Genomic DNA, 19,498 nt, shown 5'->3' with positions numbered 1-19,498 from the left:
TCTATATATGCATATGTATACCTGTATTACCTGTATGTGTACGTATGTACATATATGTATATGTATGTGTGTGTGTGTATTTGTGTATATGTACATATATATGTACAGTAGTATATATGTACATACTGTATCTAGTATATGTGTGTGTATATATGTGTGTGTGTGCATATACGCGATTTCTTTCTAAAAAAAAATAATAATATTAATAACAAATAAAATAAAATATAAATAAATATAATATCCACTAATAATAGTATTGTTGAAATATTACATAAATATAAATATTATAAATAGAATATTTATATATTTAATATTTATATTATATCAAAGTGACATCACTTTTTTGGAAAGTTAAAAAAAAGAAAAAAGAAAGTGATATCACTTTGATATAATATGAATATTAAATATATAAATATATTGTTATATCACTTTTTTGAAAGTAAAAAAAGAACAAAGAAAGTGATATCACTTTGATATAACATAAATATTAAATATATAAATAATATATTGTGATATCACTTTTTTAAAGTAAAAAAAAAGAAAAAAAAAGTGATATCACTTTGATATAATATGAATATTAAATATCTAAATATATTGTTATATCACTTTTTTGAAAGTAAAAAAAGAACAAAGAAAGTGATATCACTTTGATATAACATAAATATTAAATATATAAATAATATATTGTGACATCACTTTTTTAAAGTAAAAAAAAAGAAAAAAAAAGTGATATCACTTTGATATAATATGAATATTAAATATCTAAATATATTGTTATATCACTTTTTTGAAAGTAAAAAAAGAACAAAGAAAGTGATATCACTTTGATATAACATAAATATTAAATATATAAATAATATATTGTGATATCACTTTTTTAAAGTTAAAAAAAGAAAAAAGTGATATCACTTTGATATAATATAAACATTAAATATATAAATATTATATTTATAATATTTATATTCATGTAATATTTTATTTATACAATTATTAGTGTATATTATATTTATTTATATTTTGTTTTATTTATTTATTATTTATTATTATTATTTATTTTGAGAAAGAAATCATGTGTACACGCACACACACACATATACTAGATACAGTATATATATATATTAATATTATGTAAAAATACAAATAAAAAATTCAATGAATGCGCTCCTGACACAATGACTTTTTTCCCCACTAGAATGACCTTGTTGGTTAGGTGAAGTGGAAGCACCTGTGGTGTCCAATCCCAGCTGAAGGTCTGAGTAATCAGCAGGGCTGGGCGGGTATATAAGGAGCATTTCCTCATCACTTTTTTGTGAGGGTGTGAGAGTCAACACCCTTTTTAGCATGCTAAAGTCACTGTTAGTATGCTAACATCTACAATGAAAACACTGTCAATATAAGTTTAACATACTAACTGTTAGTATGCTATCTCCGAACAATAAAACGCTGTATTCAGCAATACAACAACATGTTAATATTAGCATGCTAAGGTCACTGTTGTTATGCTAACATCTACAATTAAAACACTGTCTATATAAGTTTAACATACTAACTGTTAGTATGCTATCTCCTAACAAAATGCTGTATGCAGCAAAACAACAAACATGTTAATTTTAGCATGCTAAGGTCACTGTTGCTATGCTAACATCTACAATGAAAACACTGTCTATATAAGTTTAACATACTAACTGTTAGTATGCTATCTCCTAACATGAAAACACTGTCTATGCAGCAAAAAAACAAACATGTTTATTTTAGCATGCTAATGTCACTGTTGCTATGCTAACATCTACAATGAAAACACTGTCTATATAAGTTTAACAAACTGTTAGTATGCTATCTCCTAACATGAAAACACTGTACGCAGCAAAAAACAAACATTTTTATTCTAGTATGCTAACAATGCTAACATGCTAGCTTTTAGCATGTTAACACCTAACATGAAAACACTGTACGCAGCAAAAAAAAACATTTTTATTCTAGTATGCTAACAATGCTAACATGCTAGCTTTTAGCATGTTAACACCTCACATTAAAACACTATGTAAGTTTTATATTTTTGAAAATCATTTTGATAGACTTAGTGGGTGTAAAACTGTAATGTAAATATGATTTAAATTTCAAATACCATAAAATAAGAAATATAAACGCTAACGCATGGAAGGGAGGAGCTGATCTTTATTATATTTTTATATTCATATATTGTCTGTACAACATGATCATCACATCAACATTGGCTAAAAAAATAAACTTTTAAAAGGCAAAAAAAAAAATTCAGCGTGCTTTACATTCAAGTGGAGTCCAAAGACTTTTGGGATCAAAACGTCACAGTTCAACACAATGTGTGTGTGTGTGTGTGCACACGCACACACACTTTGCACAACAACAACACAACTTTAGACGACAACACTTCACAACTTTTCCCTCCCAGGAAGTGCTGGAAGGGAATGAATGTCAATAAAAAAAACAATGAAAAAGTATTTGTTATTGTTAGCATCTGGAACAATCATACAAGGAACATGGAGGCTTTTATTTTGAAATTCAGTTATATATTTGAATAGAAACTCAATGGAATATGGAATTTAAATTGGTAGTAAAATTAAAAAAAACAAAAATGAAAAATATGAGTGAAGTCACCTGGATGGACAAGGAAGTGCATTTCAAAATAAAAGACCAGTTTATGGTCTTCTGAATGGAGAGTCAAACACTTCATTTTCAAAATGACATTTACGACAATTAAAATGGCTGACAGTCGGAGGCGGAGCCTGAACACCGCTAACCAATCACAAGACGTGCTCGCATGGAGGATCCAGCCTCCATTGTCGATGGCACGCACAGACCTAACTAGCCGACTGCCGTTTTTTCTACTTCCTGTAAAGCCAAAAAAATGCTAGCGTTGATGAAAAACATCAAAACGAGGAACGAGGAAGTAACATCGCCTTCGCCGTCCTAAAACAAGACCTCTTCACAGCTGCCGTAGTCGCTTTCCACCGCGCTGCAGCCGTCGTAGCTCCGCGTGCTGACTTCGCTCGGCCGAGTCTGAGGCTGCGCCACATTACCGCCGTCGGCGATGACGGGCGTCTGCTCTGCATAGGAAGGCGTGGCTACACTCAGCCGCACGCTCATTCTCTTGTAACCAACGGGCGTGTTCTCCTGGGAGCGTCCGTGCGACGGCGGATAATAGCTGACGGCCGTGAACTCGTTAGGACACTGCGATCTCGGAAGCGGAACGCCATCGGGACCCAGGAAGTGGTCCAGGTTCTGGGTGCTGTAGCAGGGCGGTAAAGGGGCGCGGCGATCCGAGCGCTCCAGAGGGAAGGGGAAACCGCCGAATCGGGAGTTCCTGCGCGAGTCCATGCTGGAGGACGAGTAGGCGTCCTCTACGATATCGAACTGCGGGAACTCCTGTACGGCTGGACGGCCAAAATAATCGGGATCGGCGGGATAGACTGAAAAGAAACACAAACACAAACATCACGGAAGCGCCATGGCGAGGAACGCTAATCAAAAAAAGTAAAAAAAAAAGTAAAAAAGTTACTTCCTGTCTGCACTTCCTGTCAAAATTAGAAGACGACAGCAAACCAAAAAAAGAAAAGGGGGTCAAAGTTCATTCAAAAGAAAAGAACTGCGACCTCAAGCCGAAAAGACAAAGATATTATTTTGACACGAGCGCTCACTTTGCCACCGCAGGCAGAATAACAAGTTAGTGTGTACAAAAGTACAAAGTGTGAGTACACACTAAACGCCAGCCGCTCAAGGCCTCATAAAATGTTCATCCGGTGTTGCGTTATGCAAATGACCTTGTTTATATTTGCATTTCTTCCGCTGGAAAAAAAAAACGCGTGACAGCAGCTGCTGACCCTTGCCTGCAATTAATCACTGAAATTGTGCGTTAAAAAAAAAAAAGAATATAAACCCCTAATTAGTGTCCAAGTTGCGTATTTACGCCTGCGGCCAGCGGGGTTGGCTGCGGGGTTTTGGGGTCGGCGGAGGAGCTGCTGACTTTTGATAATGGAGGACATTACACAAACTTTCTTTGTTTTTCCAAGTCAGCAGCTACAACCGTTAGCATAAAGAACATTTTAACAACGAAACTCCGACACGTTAAACTGGAGGCGGGCTCAACAACAAACTTTTTTGCGTCTTCCAATGCAGATGCTAATACTGACTCGTAATACTCGGAATACTTACGGCCATGAATGTACTGTAATACTGTAGAAAAAGTAGCAAACTAGTTACCGTATGTGTGCAAGGGGGAAGAATATGTCGGCGGACAAATAAGTAGTCTAATAGAATACAAAGTTGGAAGAAGATGTAGTACGAAATAATGCATAGGCAAATGAATACAAACAAATACATAAGGACAGACGAATACATAGGACAGAAAAGTAGTCGGAAGAATACAAAGTTGGAAGAAGATGTAGTACAAAATAATCCATAGGCAAATGAATACAAACTACGACGAAAAAGTAGTCGGGAGAATACCTAGCCAGAATAATATGTAGGCGGACTGGTATGTAGTCGAAAGACTACGTATCAGGTGGAAGTATACATAAGCAGACAAATACAAAGCAGGACAGAAAAGTAGTCAGAAGAATACAAAGTTGGAATAAGATGTAGTACAAAATAATGCATAGGCAAATGAATACAAACTACGACGAAAAAGTAGTCGGGAGAATACCTAGCCAGAATAATATGTAGGCGGACTGGTATGTAGTCGAAAGACTACGTATCAGGTGGAAGTATACATAAGCAGACAAATACAAAGCAGGACAGAAAAGTAGTGGGAAGAATACAAAGTTGGAAGAAGATGTAGTACGAAATAATGCATAGGCAAATGAATACAAACTATGACGAACAAGTAGTCGGGAGAACACTTAGACAGAAGAATATGTAGTCGAAAAACTACATATCAGTTAGAAGTATACATAAGCAGGCAAATACAAAGCAGGACAGAAAAGTAGTCAGAAGAATACAAAGTTGGAAGAAGATGTAGTACGAAATAATGCATAGGCAAATGAATACAAACTATGACGAACAAGTAGTTGGGAGAACACTTAGACAGAAGAATATGTAGTCGAAAAACTACATATCAGTTAGAAGTATACATAAGCAGACAAATACAAGGCAGGACAGAAAAGTAGTGGGAAGAATACAAAGTTGGAAGAAGATGTAGTACAAAATAATGCATAGGCAAATGAATACAAACTATGACGAACAAGTAGTCGGGAGAACACTTAGACAGAAGAATATGTAGTCGAAAAACTACATATCAGTTAGAAGTATACATAAGCAGACAAATACAAAGCAGGACAGAAAAGTAGTCAGAAGAATACAAAGTTGGAAAAAGATGTAGTACGAAATAATGCATAGGCAAATGAATACAAACTATGACGAACAAGTAGTCAGGAGAACACTTAGACAGAAGAATATGTAGTCGAAAAACTACATATCAGTTAGAAGTATACATAAGCAAACAAATACAAAACCGGACAGAACAGTAGTCAGAAGAATACAAAGTTGGAAGAAGATGTAGTACGAAATAATGCATAGGTAAATGAGTACAAACTACGACAAACAAGTAGTCGGGAGAATACCTAGACAGACGAATATGTAGGCGGACTGACTAGAAGTATCCATAAGCAGACAAATAGTGGGAAAAATACAAAGTTGGAAGAAGATGTAGTACGAAATAATGCATAAGCAAATGAATACAAAGTACGACGAACAAGTAGTCGGGAGAATACTTAGACAGAAGAATATGTAGGCGGACTGATCTAGTTGGACAATTACGTAGTAAGAAGAACATGTAGTTGTAAGAATACGTAAACGTACGAATGAGTACTTGAAAGAATACATCCTGTACAAGTCGTCAGAAGAATACGTAGTTGAAAGAGTAAGTGGTCGGACCAATACTGGGTTAGAAGACAGGACTATGTCTCCTCCTAAAGTACCTTCATAGTCCAGGTCCCAGAGGTTTTTCTTGACCGAGTCGTTGTCCGAGCTGGATGGAGGTCTGACGGGAAGGTTGGGGGCCACGCTGCACACCGCCGGACTGTGAGATTTATTGGAAGAGACCGCCACCCCCGAGCTGAGGTGGCTTCGCGGGCGCAGTGACCTGAAGGGCGAGTGATCCAGGTCGTTGGTGGGCGCCCCCATGGAGTTGAGCTCCATGGGGGGGGCGTCCTGGTCACCGGCTTTCAGGCTCTTGGCCAAACTGGACGGAAAGTAACTAGAAAACATAAAAAACAGAAACATTAGACCGCTTACCCTCACGAGGGTCGCGGGGGGTGCTGGAGCCTATCCCAGCTGTCTTCGGGCGAGAGGCGGGGTACACCCTGGACTGGTGGCCGCCCAATCACAGGGCACATATAGACAAACAACCATTCACACTCACATTCATACCTATGGACAATTTGGAGTTGCTAATTAACCTTGCATGTTTTTTTTGGAATGTGGGAAGAAGATGTAGTACGAAATAATGCATAGGCAAAATGAATACAAACTACAACGAACAAGTAGTCGGGAGAATACTTAGACAGAAGAATATGTAGGCGGACTGGTATGTAGTCGAAATACTATGTATCAGGTGGAAGTATACATAAGCAGACAAATAGGAGAGGAAAGTAGTCGGAAGAATACAAAGTTGGAAGAAGATGTAGTACGAAATAATGCATAGGCAAATGAATACAAAGTACGGCGATACGTAGGCGGACGAATCTGAAGAATACGTAGTTGACAGGATACGTAGGTGGAAAAGTACTTCATCGGACAAATACTGTCGGTAGAGTTGGACAAATACGTAGTCAGAAGAACATGTAGTTGAAAAAATACGTAAGCGTACAAATGAGTACTTGTAAGAATCCATCCTGTACAAGTACTCAGAAGAATACGTAGTTGGCATGATACTTAGGTGGAAAAGTACATAGTCGGACAAATGGCAAGGAAACCGGAGTACCCGGAGAAAACCCACGCAAACTCCACACAAAGATGGCGTCAGTTTAGCTTTTAAACGCTAATAAAAAAAAATGCTGAAAATTTTACGAGCGTACCCGTTGGAGTCCTGAACGCAGACGGCCTTCTTCTTCTTCTTCTGCTGAACGTGACGTTTTCTGACGCAAACAAAAATGGCGACCAGCAACAGCAGGCCCAGCACGCTGCCGCCAATCTCCATGATCTCCACGTAGCCCACCACGGGAGACACCTGAGGACGATTGGCGTATGTCGGTCACGTTACGTATAAAGTGCTGTCCAGGGGGACTTGATAGAGGACTGACCTGAGGCAGGGGGTCACAGTGGAAGGAACCATCAGATAGTTTGCAGTGGAAACCTCCGGGACACGGATTGGGAGAACAGACGTCCACCAGATTGTGACACCTGGAGGACAACAGGAAGAAAATGGATGAATGAATGAATAGTAATCACGCACGTGTACATTTAAAGTTAGCGCTCCAAAATTTGGGATCACTTGGAAACTGGACTTTTGAAGTCCAGCATCCTGAAGTGGCCGCTTCACTGTTGATACTGACACTGGTGTTTGACGGCTACTATTTAGTGCAGCTGCCAGGTGACGACCTGTGAAGCGTCTTTGTCTTAAACTACAAACTCACAGATATTTGTGCAGCGTTTTTCTGTCCTTGTTAGACCCAGTTTGTGCTGCTCTAAATGCTCGTGAAATGGATAAAAATGTTTGTAAAATGGAAAAACATTTGTGAAATGCATTAAAATGTGTTTTCTTTGGAAAACACACTCTCAGATATGTCTTATTGCAGAGTTGTGCATCGTTTTTATGTCCTTGTTAGACCCAGTTTGTGCTGCTCTGAAATGCTCGTGAAATGGATAAAAATTGTTTGTGAAAGGCATGAAAATGTGTTTTTTTTTTGGCAAACACTCTCGGGTATGTCTTCTTGCACAGTTGTGCATCGTTTTTATGTCCTTGTTAGACCCAGTTTGTGCTGCTCTGAAATGCTTGTGAAATGGATAAAAATGTTTGTGAAATGGAAAAAAAAATTGTGAAATGCATGAAAATGTGTTTTTCTTTGGAAAACACACTCTCAGATACTATGTCTTCTTGCACAATTGTGCATCGTTTTTATGTCCTTGTTAGACCCAGTTTGTGCTGCTCTGAAATGCTTGTAAAATGGATGAAATTGTTTGTGAAATACATGAAAATTAGTTTTTCTTTGGAAAACACACTCTCAGATACTATGTCTTCTTGCACAGTTGTGCATCATTTTTATGTCCTTGTTAGACCCAGTTTGTGCTGCTCTGAAATGCTCGTGAAATGGATAAAAATGTTTGTGAAATAGAAAAACATTGTTTGTGAAATACATGAAAATTTGTTTTTCTTTGGAAAACACACTCTCAGATACTATGTCTTCTTGCACAGTTGTGCAGCGTTTTTGTGTCCTTGTTAGACCCAGTTTGTGCTGCTCTGAAATGTTTGTGAAATGCATGAAAATTTGTTTTTCTTTGGAAAACACACTCTCGGATATGTCTTCTTGCACAGTTGTGCATCGTTTTTATGTCCTTGTTAGACCCAGTTTGTGTTGCTCTGAAATGCTCGTGAAATGGATAAAAATGTTTGTGTAATGCATGAAAACTAAGAAATTTGCAAGTGATCCCAAACTTTTGAGCGGTAGTGTACATTGTACATGTTGTTGTACAGTACTTTGCCAAGAAAACCGAATACTACGGAACAATGTAGTAAGCAAAATATATCAAAGTGATATCACTTTTGATGTAACACTAACATTTTTACACAATTACTTTGTAGTTTTTGTACCCTCCAATTTTGGTGTGATAATTTTTGCCAAAATGTTTTTGTACAATATTACGCATAACTAAAGACCCCGTCTGCTGTGTACTTTATTGTTCCGTGGAATCGATAATTTGTCATTTCCATCTGGCAACACTGACGCAAACACATCCCGTCTTTAAAAAAAAAAACTCTATCCAGCTTAATCTTCAACATAATGGACGTAATGGAAGAGGATATTAACTCTTGGTTTGTGTCAGTCTGGATGAACGACTTCCTGCCGCAAAAAACACAACGAATCCCTCGCCGCCACGCACACGATGACAAAAACTGATAGAGCAATAATTACCACACACAGTGACAAAGCCAGCGTGTGTGTTATACTTCAATTTATCACCCCCCCCCTCTTTTCCTACTGCTAATGTGTTATTCCAATGAAGATGAGCCGCAATATGCAAATGACTTCACAGCTTCAATTACCTATACATGCAAATCTGCATATTCCCGCTATAGGACGCAGGTGTGTGCACGGCGTGCACATGAGAGTGCATATAATGAGGCTTGGACCGAGATGGGACCTTGGACGGGATGACCTGCTAGTCCGCCCGCTCGAGCTTTGCATTGTGAACAACTGTTAGAATAAAATGTAGCTAGAATGAATATAATGTTAGTTATCACTCTTATATTCATTTGCTTAGACAATAGAAAGTGTTTGAATGAAAGTTAGAAATGTTCCCGTGACCCTGATCAGAGACCCCCAGTCACCCCCAGGTCCTGGTGGTCGCCAACTTATCAAATCATACCTGTGACTCGGTGGTACGTAGGTATTAGAATAAAATGTAGCTAGAATGAATATAATGTTAGTTATCACTCTTATATTCGTTTGCTTAGACAATAGAAAGTGTTTGAATGTGCTGAAGAAGAAATGTTCCCTGATCAGAGACCCCCAGCGACCCCCCCAGGTACTGGAGGTGCCTGGATGCGCCAACAGCAACCCTGCATGTTAATATAATCCTGCAAGAATGTGTCAAGATAAGAACTCATAAAATAATAAAAGTAATTACTCTCACATATACAAACACTCATAGACAAACAAATACAGCTTGTGCAACTGCCCCCCCCTTAGAGTTGCACGACCATGTAGTAGGGACCCCGCAAAAAAGAGAGGAGTGTGAACTGGGTATGTGGTTTCACTCTCTTCGCTGCGAGTAACTTTTAATATTATTTTCTGTCTCGTCTTTATTTCCGTATTTAAGTGTTTTTACAAGGAGTTTGAACCTGAAAACAACACAACTTTAGTAAGTACATTTTGTGTACTTAGCAATTTTGGCACCCTAACCTAAATCCATGACAGTCATTACACACGTTATTTATCCCCTTCTTCTTCTTCAGTTTTCTTTTTTAACGGTGGCTTGCAATCACTCCAGGCGGCCCCTCCGCTTCCGATACATCGCCAAGAGCGGGACCGTTAAGGGCGGCAAGTGTCCATCACTGCACACTCATCGTTTTGACTGTTTTGAGTGTATGACTGTTGAATGTCTCAGTGTGAATGCATTTATGCACTCGAAAGACCGAGTGTACGAATGCAATAACATAGCAATAGAGAACTGGACTGGATGGAAGTAAAAAAGAAGTACCAAGTCTTCTGAGATGACTTTCTCCAAGAGTTTGTTTCGGAGAAAGTGTTGTACTTGCTCTCACTCGAGAGAAGAGCGCGCTCGGAGAGGTCAATGTCAGCTGACCGAACGATGGCTGCCACACGATCTTTTTACCTCTTCGTCTTGGAAGGACAGTCAGGAGTCACGGAGAAGTGATTATGAGGCGGGAACAGAACATTAAAGCTTGGAGAGGTTCTGGAGGGGAAAAGTCGTGCACCTCCATTCCAATCACGCCACCGAAGCACACGCGCACACACACACCGGATACGTGATGGTTTGTTCGGAGTGGTGATTAAGTGCAGATCGCCATGAGAATATTTTAATTGTTTAACAGTGCTTTAATGAGACGATAGCTCTTAGATTTTTATGGTTTTACTTCCAGGAAGGAGATTAAATGATTCAAAAACCCTGGTGCTAACCCTGATGCTAACCCTAACCCTGGTGCTAACCCTAACCCTGGTGCTAACCGTAACCATGATGCTAACCCTAACCCTAACCCTAACCCTGGTGCTAACCCTAACCCTGATGCTAACCCTAACCATGATGCTAACCCTAACCCTGATGCTAACCCTAACCATGATGCTGAACCTAACCATGATGCTAACCCTAACATGATGCTAACCCTAACCCTTAACCCTGACCCTGGTGCTAACCGTAACCATGATGCTAACCCTAACCATGATGCTGAACCTAACCCTGATGCTAACCATAACCCTGATGCTAACCCTAACCCTGATGCTAACCCTAACCATGATGCTAACCCTAACCATGATGCTTACCCTAACCTTGATGCTAAACCTAACCTTGATGCTAAACCTAACCATGATGCTAAACCTAACACGATGCTAACCCTAACCTTGATACAAACCCTAACCCTGATGCTAACCCTAACCCTTAACCCTGATGCTAACCCTAACCTTGATACTAACCCTAAGCCTGATGCTAACCCTAACCATGATGCTAACCCTGATACTAACCCTAAGCCTGATGCTAACCCTAACCTTGATGCTGAACCTAACCCTGATGCTAACCCTAAGCCTGATGCTAACCCTAACCTGATGCTAACCCTAACCTTGATGCTAACCCTAACCTTGATGCTAACCCTAACCATGATGCTAACCCTGATGCTAACCCTAAGCCTGATGCTAACCCTAACCTTGATGCTGAACCTAACCCTGATGCTAACCCTAAGCCTGATGCTAACCCTAACCTGATGCTAACCCTAACCTTGATGCTAACCCTAACCTTGATGCTAACCCTAACCATGATGCTAACCCTTAACCCTGACCCTGATGTTCGCCCTAACCATGCATGTGCACTTATGCACTCTAAGTATGCCAAATTACAATGAGCACTTATGCACCAGAAAGTCTAAGTATGCCAAAGTGCACTTATGCACTAGAAAGTCCAAGTATTCCAAAGTGCACTTATGCACCAGAAAGTCTAAGTATGCCAAAGTGCACTTATGCACTAGAAAGTCTAAGTATTCCAAAGTCCACTATTGCACCGAAAGAATTAAGTGTGAGTATGCAAATGTGCATTGCTTAAGTGCTCAAGTACACGCTCCTATGCACTTAAACTAGTCTAAGCATGTGTAAACAAGTGTGAACCTGTGCACTAGAGATAAGTCATTTAAGTACGCAAGTGTGAACCTGTGCACTAAAAATATGTAATTTAAGTGTGTAACGTGTTTACCCTGCGTCGGCGCTCTCCAGCGAGCAGTTGCACATGTAGCCTTGGTCTTTGGGCACGCACACTCGGCCGTGGGTGCACGGCTGGGAGGCGCACGGGTTGTCGCTCCGTTCGCAACGCGAGCCGTGGAAGAGTCCCACACATTTGCAGAGAGCCTCTGCAAAACAATAAAAACACAAGAAAACGATGATTATGACGGTTGTCCATTTTACCGAACACGTGCTGCGTTCAAGTGCCACAAAGAACTACGTAGTGAGACTTTTTTTTTTTACTTTTCGGTTTCTGTTTTTCTCAATTTTGGACACTTCAGCTTTTACAGTCGCCGTTCCGAATTTGCTCGGCGGCGCACCCCTGAGAAAGTGAAAAAAAACCTGAAAGGTGCAGGTGATCTTCATCCTCCTTGAGGATGCTCTGCATGAATTGCAAAGCAAGCTGCTATCTTTGCCAAGAAACGATGCGCTCGGCCCAATTAGTGATAAGCTGGAATGCTAATGAAGGTCAAAGCGGGACGCCGGCAGCGCATCTCAGCCTGAAGCGCGGCTTTGGCTGCGCCGCTGCCATCGGGACGTTTCCTGAGAATTTACTTCTCTGGCCGGCGAGGACATTTTTGTTTTTTTTTTGGTAAAGTTTTAGTACACAAAGATGTTATTTTATGAAGAGATTTTGCTCACCGCCGTTGGTGTCCTCCTGGCAGGCGCCGCCATTTTGGCACAGGTTGTCGTCGCAGACGGCGCCCACGCTGCAGCACTCATACACGCCAAAAACTCTTCGGTTGCCGGGTCCCGCCCACTCTGATGCATCCTTCGCTCCAATTGGTTCAGAGTTGACTTCCAGGTGGTTCAAACAGCCATCGAAACTTTGCGGTCGACGCCCATGACGTGCGGAGTCGTGGCGGTGGTTTGAACCAAACAACAAAGCGCCGTTGAGGCGCATCATACGGCAAGGCGCCGCCAAGTCAGCAGACACTGGGGGATTCCGATCCAAGGTCAGCCTCAAGGACGCGGGTCGGACCTCCAGCAGGACTCTGTGCCAACGCCCGTCCGACACGACATGTGACCTCAACGCGACACGTCCGGCGGCGAAGGCGAGGACGCCGCAGCTGAAGACAAAGTGAAGCCGACCGCCGCTCACCTAAGAAAGGGAAGTTGAAGGTCGTAAAGGACGACGGGACAATAAAGTTGTTAATGAACAAATCGATGCTAAACGCCTTGAAAGGTGGCGTCTACGGGAAGGACAGCCTGGTCGGTTCGGATAAGATCTGCACGAGTCTTATCAGACCCGTCCCGCTTAAAGATGGATCCTCCATTTCTGTGCTGCACTCGAATAAGCAACACAGAACCGCATCTTTCACACCACCAAAATATTAAATTATAATATTACATATACAATAATCATTCATTTATTAGTGCATAGGATTCCTTATTTATGAATGCAATATTTTCATAATTAGATTAATTTTTTTACCAGCTTCTAAATACACTTTTAACATGAATAGAGCCCTGTAGATAGGAAATAACACCCCTATAGTTACCGTTACACCATTACAGTCGCCATGTTGTGCTTTTTTTAACTTCCTGTTTTTTTTTACTTAATTCACATAATATTAGAACTTTTTCCCCCACAAAAAATACAACTTTATTTTATTTTGTTTTTTATAATATTGCAACTGTATACTACTAAAATGTATTGTTTTTTGTTAATAATATGAGGAGTTTGTTGTCATAAAATTAAAATTTTTATTTTATTAAAATACAACTTTTTACTAAAAATATTTTGACTTTATTTTTATTGACTCCTATAATTACAGCTGTTGTTTTCTATTTCTCTTATGTGTGTTTTTAATTTTTAATAACTGTTTGAACTTTGTTTTTGGAAATGTTTTTCTTCGAATATTGCCACTTGATTTATTTCTACCCAATTGGACAACTTTTTAATTTTTTTTCTTTTTGTTTTCTTTTTGTTTCTCATAATATTATGAGTTTATTTCACTAAAATTACAACTTTTTATATCATAATAGGATTTCTTTTGTTTAATATTTTGACTTTATTATCCTAAAATGTTTTTTTAATGTACGCTGTTGCAGTTCATTCTTTATTAACATTTATTATTAACATTTTGACCTTTTTCCTATATATATGCGAATATATATATATATATATATTTTATTATTATTTTTTTTTAATTATTATTATTATTATTATTCCCAACAACATAGTTCTCCTTACTTTATTTGCTCTTTTGTTTGTTTCTCATAATAGTACAATTTAAAAAAATAACTTCTATATATAGAATATTATATATTATATATTTAATAAATAAAATAAATAAAATAAATAAAATAAATAAAATAAATAAAATAAATAAAATAAAATAAATAATGTAATCATATTATATTATATAATTAACTATATATATAGAACAATAACATTGTTCTTGTAAAATTAAAATTTTCTCATCAGATTGCATTATTATTTATTACATTTTTTTTCTTCAGTTTTCTTTACAAAAATGCTATTTTTAGAAAAGCCATGAGCCTGATTTAGACCATAAATGAGTAGAATTTGGTTAAATATGCATATTTTCTGTAATTAATAATTTTAGTAATTTACTATACTAATAATTTATTTGAATAGTCCATATTCAATCAAACAGCAATATATTGTTGCAAAATATTAATTTTCCAGTCGTGTGCTTTATCAGCAGGATTGTACTTGAATTGACGTTAATACTTATTTACTAATTTACTAATACCGTACGTCCTTATATGGACATATACATGAACGCTACCACTTACATAAGCTACTATGATGATGATGATGATGATGATGATGATAACGCGGGCCCCGGTTGCCATGACGCTCAGGCTCGTAGGCTGAAGGTCGACGTTCATGACGACTGGGCTAACTTAGACGCCTTTGGAGTCGCATCCAAAGCCATTCATCTTGTGACGTGTTGACGGGTTCGGTTCAGGGGTGTCGGTTTGATGCCGGCGTTGCATGTTGGAACAACCGTTATATTGATTGCGTCGCTAAATGGCAGCAATCTTTCTGCCGCTATTACGTCTGACGGCGAGTATCGATTTGATGGTTTGTGGCTCAGGAGACGTAAACATTCAAATTGGTGTGCAAGCCACGGCGACAGCAAACGTTCCACTGCGGCAAAAATATTTATTTTCTTAATTATTAGTTTGCACGTATGCTTATTATTGGTTATATTTTTAGTCTCGCATGAGCTTATAGAAAGATAAATATCATAATATTTTATTGACTGTACTTCACTTGTATTATCGTAGAATGACAGAATTGTACAATAATATTTATTAGTATTAATATATTCATATCATATTTAACAATAATAATGTTTTTCGGTTAATACATTTATATATAAATAGATTTTTAATTAAATAAATATATATAAAATATAATATCAATAACACTGTTTTTTCTTTAAATATAATCTATTATTTTGTTATTATTATTTTATTATTATAATGATTAATATTATTATATTATATTATTATGTATATTAAAATAAGATTAAAATAAGATAAGATAGCTACTGCTAGCTGGGGCGTACGCTAGCTGGGGCGTACGCTAGCTGGGGCGTACGCTAGCTGGGACATACGGTAGCTGGGGATGTATGCTAGTTGGGGCATATGCTAGCTGGGGCGTACGCTAGCTGGGGCGTACGCTAGTTGGGGTTTATGCTAGCTGGGGCATATTTCTAGCTGGGGTTTATGCTAGCTGGGGCATATTTCTAGCTGGGGTGTATGCTAGCTGGGGCGTACGCTAGCTGGGCGTATGCTAGCTTTATAACAGGAATTAATTGGCTTATTATTTGTAGTTATGTATATTAAAATAAGATAAGATAGCTACCGCTAGCTGGGGCGTATGCTAGCTGGGGCGTAAGCTAGCTGGGGCATATGGTAGCTGATGCGTATGCTAGCTTTATAACAGCAATTAATTAACTTATTAGCTTATTATTTGTAGTTATGCATATTAAAATAAGATTAAAATAAGATAGCTACTGCTAGCTGGGGCGTATGCTAGCTGGGGAGTATGCTAGCTTCATAACAACAGTTAATTAGCTTATTAGCTTATTCTTTATAGTTATGTATATTAAAATAAGATTAAAATAAGATAAGATAGCTACCGCTAGCTGGGGCGTACGCTAGCTGGGGCGTATGCTAGCTTTATAACAGCAATTAATTAGCTTATTAGCTTATTATTTGTAGTTATGTATATTAAAATAAGATAAGATAGCTACCGCTAGCTGGGGCGTACGCTAGCTGGGGCGTATGCTAGCTTTATAACAGCAATTAATTAGCTTATTAGCTTATTATTTGTAGTTATGTATATTAAAATAAGATATGATAGCTACCGCTAGCTGGGGCGTACGCTAGCTGGGGCGTATGCTAGCTTTATAACAGCAATTAATTAGCTTATTAGCTTATTATTTGTAGTTATGTATATTAAAATAAGATAAGATAGCTACCGCTACCTGTGGCGTATGCTAGCTTTATAACAGCAATTAATTAGCTTATTATTTGTAGTTATGTATATTAAAATAAGATAAGATAGCTACCGCTAGTTGGGGCGTATGCTAGCTGGGGCATATGCTAGCTTTATAACAGCAATTAATTAGCTTATTAGCTTATTATTTGTAGTTATGTATATTAAAATAAGATTAAAATAAGATAAGATAGCTACCGCTAGCTAGGGCGTACGCTAGCTGGGGCGTATGCTAGCTTTATAACAGCAATTAATTAGCTTATTAGCTTATTATTTGTAGTTATGTATATTAAAATAAGATAAGATAGCTACCGCTACCTGTGGCGTATGCTAGCTTTATAACAGCAGTTAATTAGCTTATTAGCTTATTATTTATAGTCATGTATATTAAAATAAGATATGATAGCTACCGCTACCTGTGGCGTATGCTAGCTTTATAACAGCAATTAATTAGCTTATTATTTGTAGTTGTGTATATTAAAATAAGATAAGATAGCTACCGCTAGTTGGGGCGTATGCTAGCTGGGGCATATGCTAGCTTTATAACAGCAATTAATTAGCTTATTAGCTTATTATTTGTAGTTATGTATATTAAAATAAGATTAAAATAAGATAAGATAGCTACCGCTAGCTAGGGCGTACGCTAGCTGGGGCGTATGCTAGCTTTATAACAGCAATTAATTAGCTTATTAGCTTATTATTTGTAGTTATGTATATTAAAATAAGATAAGATAGCTACCGCTAGCTGGGGCGTATGCTAGCTTTATAACAGCAGTTAATTAGCTTATTAGCTTATTATTTATAGTCATGTATATTAAAATAAGATATGATAGCTACCGCTACCTGTGGCGTATGCTAGCTTTATAACAGCAATTAATTAGCTTATTGGGAGTCCAATCAAACCGCGTCGACACGTTCGAATCTGAGCGCGGTGGCGCCTCGGACACGGTCGGGGGTCGAGAACCTCATACGTCGCCGCGTTTGTGTTCGACAAACAAGACTCGACAATGCCACACTAAAAGGGAGGCGGCGTTTTTTTTTTCCCGGGCATCAGCGGGAGCATCTTTGTGCACACTCAGCGCTCCTCCGGAATAACGAGCCCAAGCGAAGGCGCTTGCGAGACGAGCGCTAGCTGTGATGTTTTATTGATGCCCGGTTTGCTAGCCTAATTCTCACAGACGCGTCCTTCCCGGGCCTCCGCATGTGTGCTCAGCGGGTTCAAGCCCACATTAGCTTATGTTCGCGGTGGGACGGGCCTGAGAAAAGCCCCGCCACCCCCGTCCCGTCCCCCTGTGAGTGGGTGACAGTGGGGGGGGGATGCCGAACAAGTGCTAGCGGCGGAACAAGCTGAGGTCTTGTAATCTATTTTACATCAGCGGGCGCCATCTCTGCTGGGAGATATTTGAAGAGAGCGGCGTGGAGGATTTACAGTATCAGCACGGTTGTCGATGGATGTGGAACGGGCGTAGCGCCAAGGCGTAGCGCCAAGGCGTAGCGCCAAGGCGTAGCGCCAAGGCGAGCTCCGGCGGGACCGTAAGCGCTCCTTCGCAACTTCATAAATCAACAACCCGAGTGCTGCCGCCGTGCCGTACGCTTTGGGAGCTTCCTGCTGCTTCCCAATATGCTACGACGCCGCTTGTGTGCGTTTGTTGCACACACACACACACACACACACACACACACACGCACACACACACGCACATGCTCACTAAGTGCACGCGAGAGCAGCTCGGCGGTGATAAAAGCGGCATCGAACGAGCACGCTCGCTTTGTGACGGCTGGTAATAAAGCTCGCCAGCGGGTGGTAAGGTGGGGGGTGTGTGGGGGGGGGGATCCTTTACACATTAGCATGCACGCCAGCTAGCGTGGCATCAGCTCGTACAGCTGGATACAATCACACCACCGGGGGGGTCGTTCACGCTAACCGGCGCCCCCGTGTGGCCCGGAGGCCTTAATGAATGCAATACATTGGCGGGAATTTCTGGGAAACGGAATTCCTGTTTTGAAACTGATGCGTGTGCCGTAATACGTACGTATATATATAAAAAATATATAAATATATATAAATATATATTCATATTTTTTCCAAGGGCCACCGAATAACAGCCTCCGGCCGCAAATGGCCCCAGCACCACACTTTGGACACCCATGCATGTAGTAATATAATATAATATAATATAATATAATATAATATAATATAATATAATATAATATAATATAATATAATATAATATAATATAATACTTGATATTATTTTCATCTTCTTAAAAAACTGAACATTTTAGGCCGCAAATGGCCCCAGGACCACACTTTGGACATCATGCTTGTAGTAATATAATATAATATAATATAATTATATTATTGTTCATATAATCTAATAATATAATAATCAAATAAATGAAATAATCTGTATTCATATTTTTTCCAAGGGCCACCAAATAACAGCCTCAGGCCACAAATGGCCCCAGGACCACACTTTAGATATATAATAATAATAATAATAAATAATATAATATATTAATATATAATAAATAATAATAAACAATAAAACAAATCCAAAAAAATCAAAAAAATCAAAAATAATAATACAATATAATATAATATAATATAAATAATTAATATTATTTAAATTTTCTTATTTTATTTAAAAAGTGAAGCGTGTACCGTAATACGTACATATCCATATCTGTTGCCATATTTTTTTTCCAAGGGCCACCAAATAACAGCCTCAGGCCGCAAATGGCCCCAGGACCACACTTTGGACACCCACGCTTGTAGTATGAGTCAAAAGTCTGCATTCAGGTCACAACAAACAAGTCTGGAATAAAGTTTTGTTATGTAAAAAAAAAAAAAACCCAAAACATAACACGGGCGTCTCCTT

General features: G+C 38.8%; 1 protein-coding gene across 1 annotated transcript in view; it reads right to left on the bottom strand.

The window, feature by feature from the left end:
- Positions 1–2,692: 2,692 nt before the first annotated feature.
- The window catches only part of fat2 (FAT atypical cadherin 2), an 85,427-nt gene continuing 68,621 nt past the window's right edge, over positions 2,693–19,498 (bottom strand). The window contains exons 23-28 of the mRNA XM_058058907.2: positions 12,777–13,236; positions 12,109–12,262; positions 7,275–7,374; positions 7,050–7,201; positions 5,952–6,229; positions 2,693–3,446 (exon numbers count right to left, since the gene is read on the bottom strand). Of these exons, the coding sequence (XP_057914890.2) occupies positions 2,947–3,446; positions 5,952–6,229; positions 7,050–7,201; positions 7,275–7,374; positions 12,109–12,262; positions 12,777–13,236 (1,644 nt within the window). The 3' untranslated portion in view covers positions 2,693–2,946. The remainder of the gene's footprint in view (positions 3,447–5,951; positions 6,230–7,049; positions 7,202–7,274; positions 7,375–12,108; positions 12,263–12,776; positions 13,237–19,498) is intronic.

This window comes from Doryrhamphus excisus, linkage group LG23 (genome assembly GCF_037039965.1).
Source record: "Doryrhamphus excisus strain RoL-2023G ecotype Guam linkage group LG23, RoL_Dexc_Guam_v1.1, whole genome shotgun sequence".
NCBI lineage: Eukaryota > Metazoa > Chordata > Actinopteri > Syngnathiformes > Syngnathidae > Doryrhamphus > Doryrhamphus excisus.
Note: the sequence above shows the minus strand (reverse complement) of the source record. Positions and strands in the feature narration are given on the sequence as shown.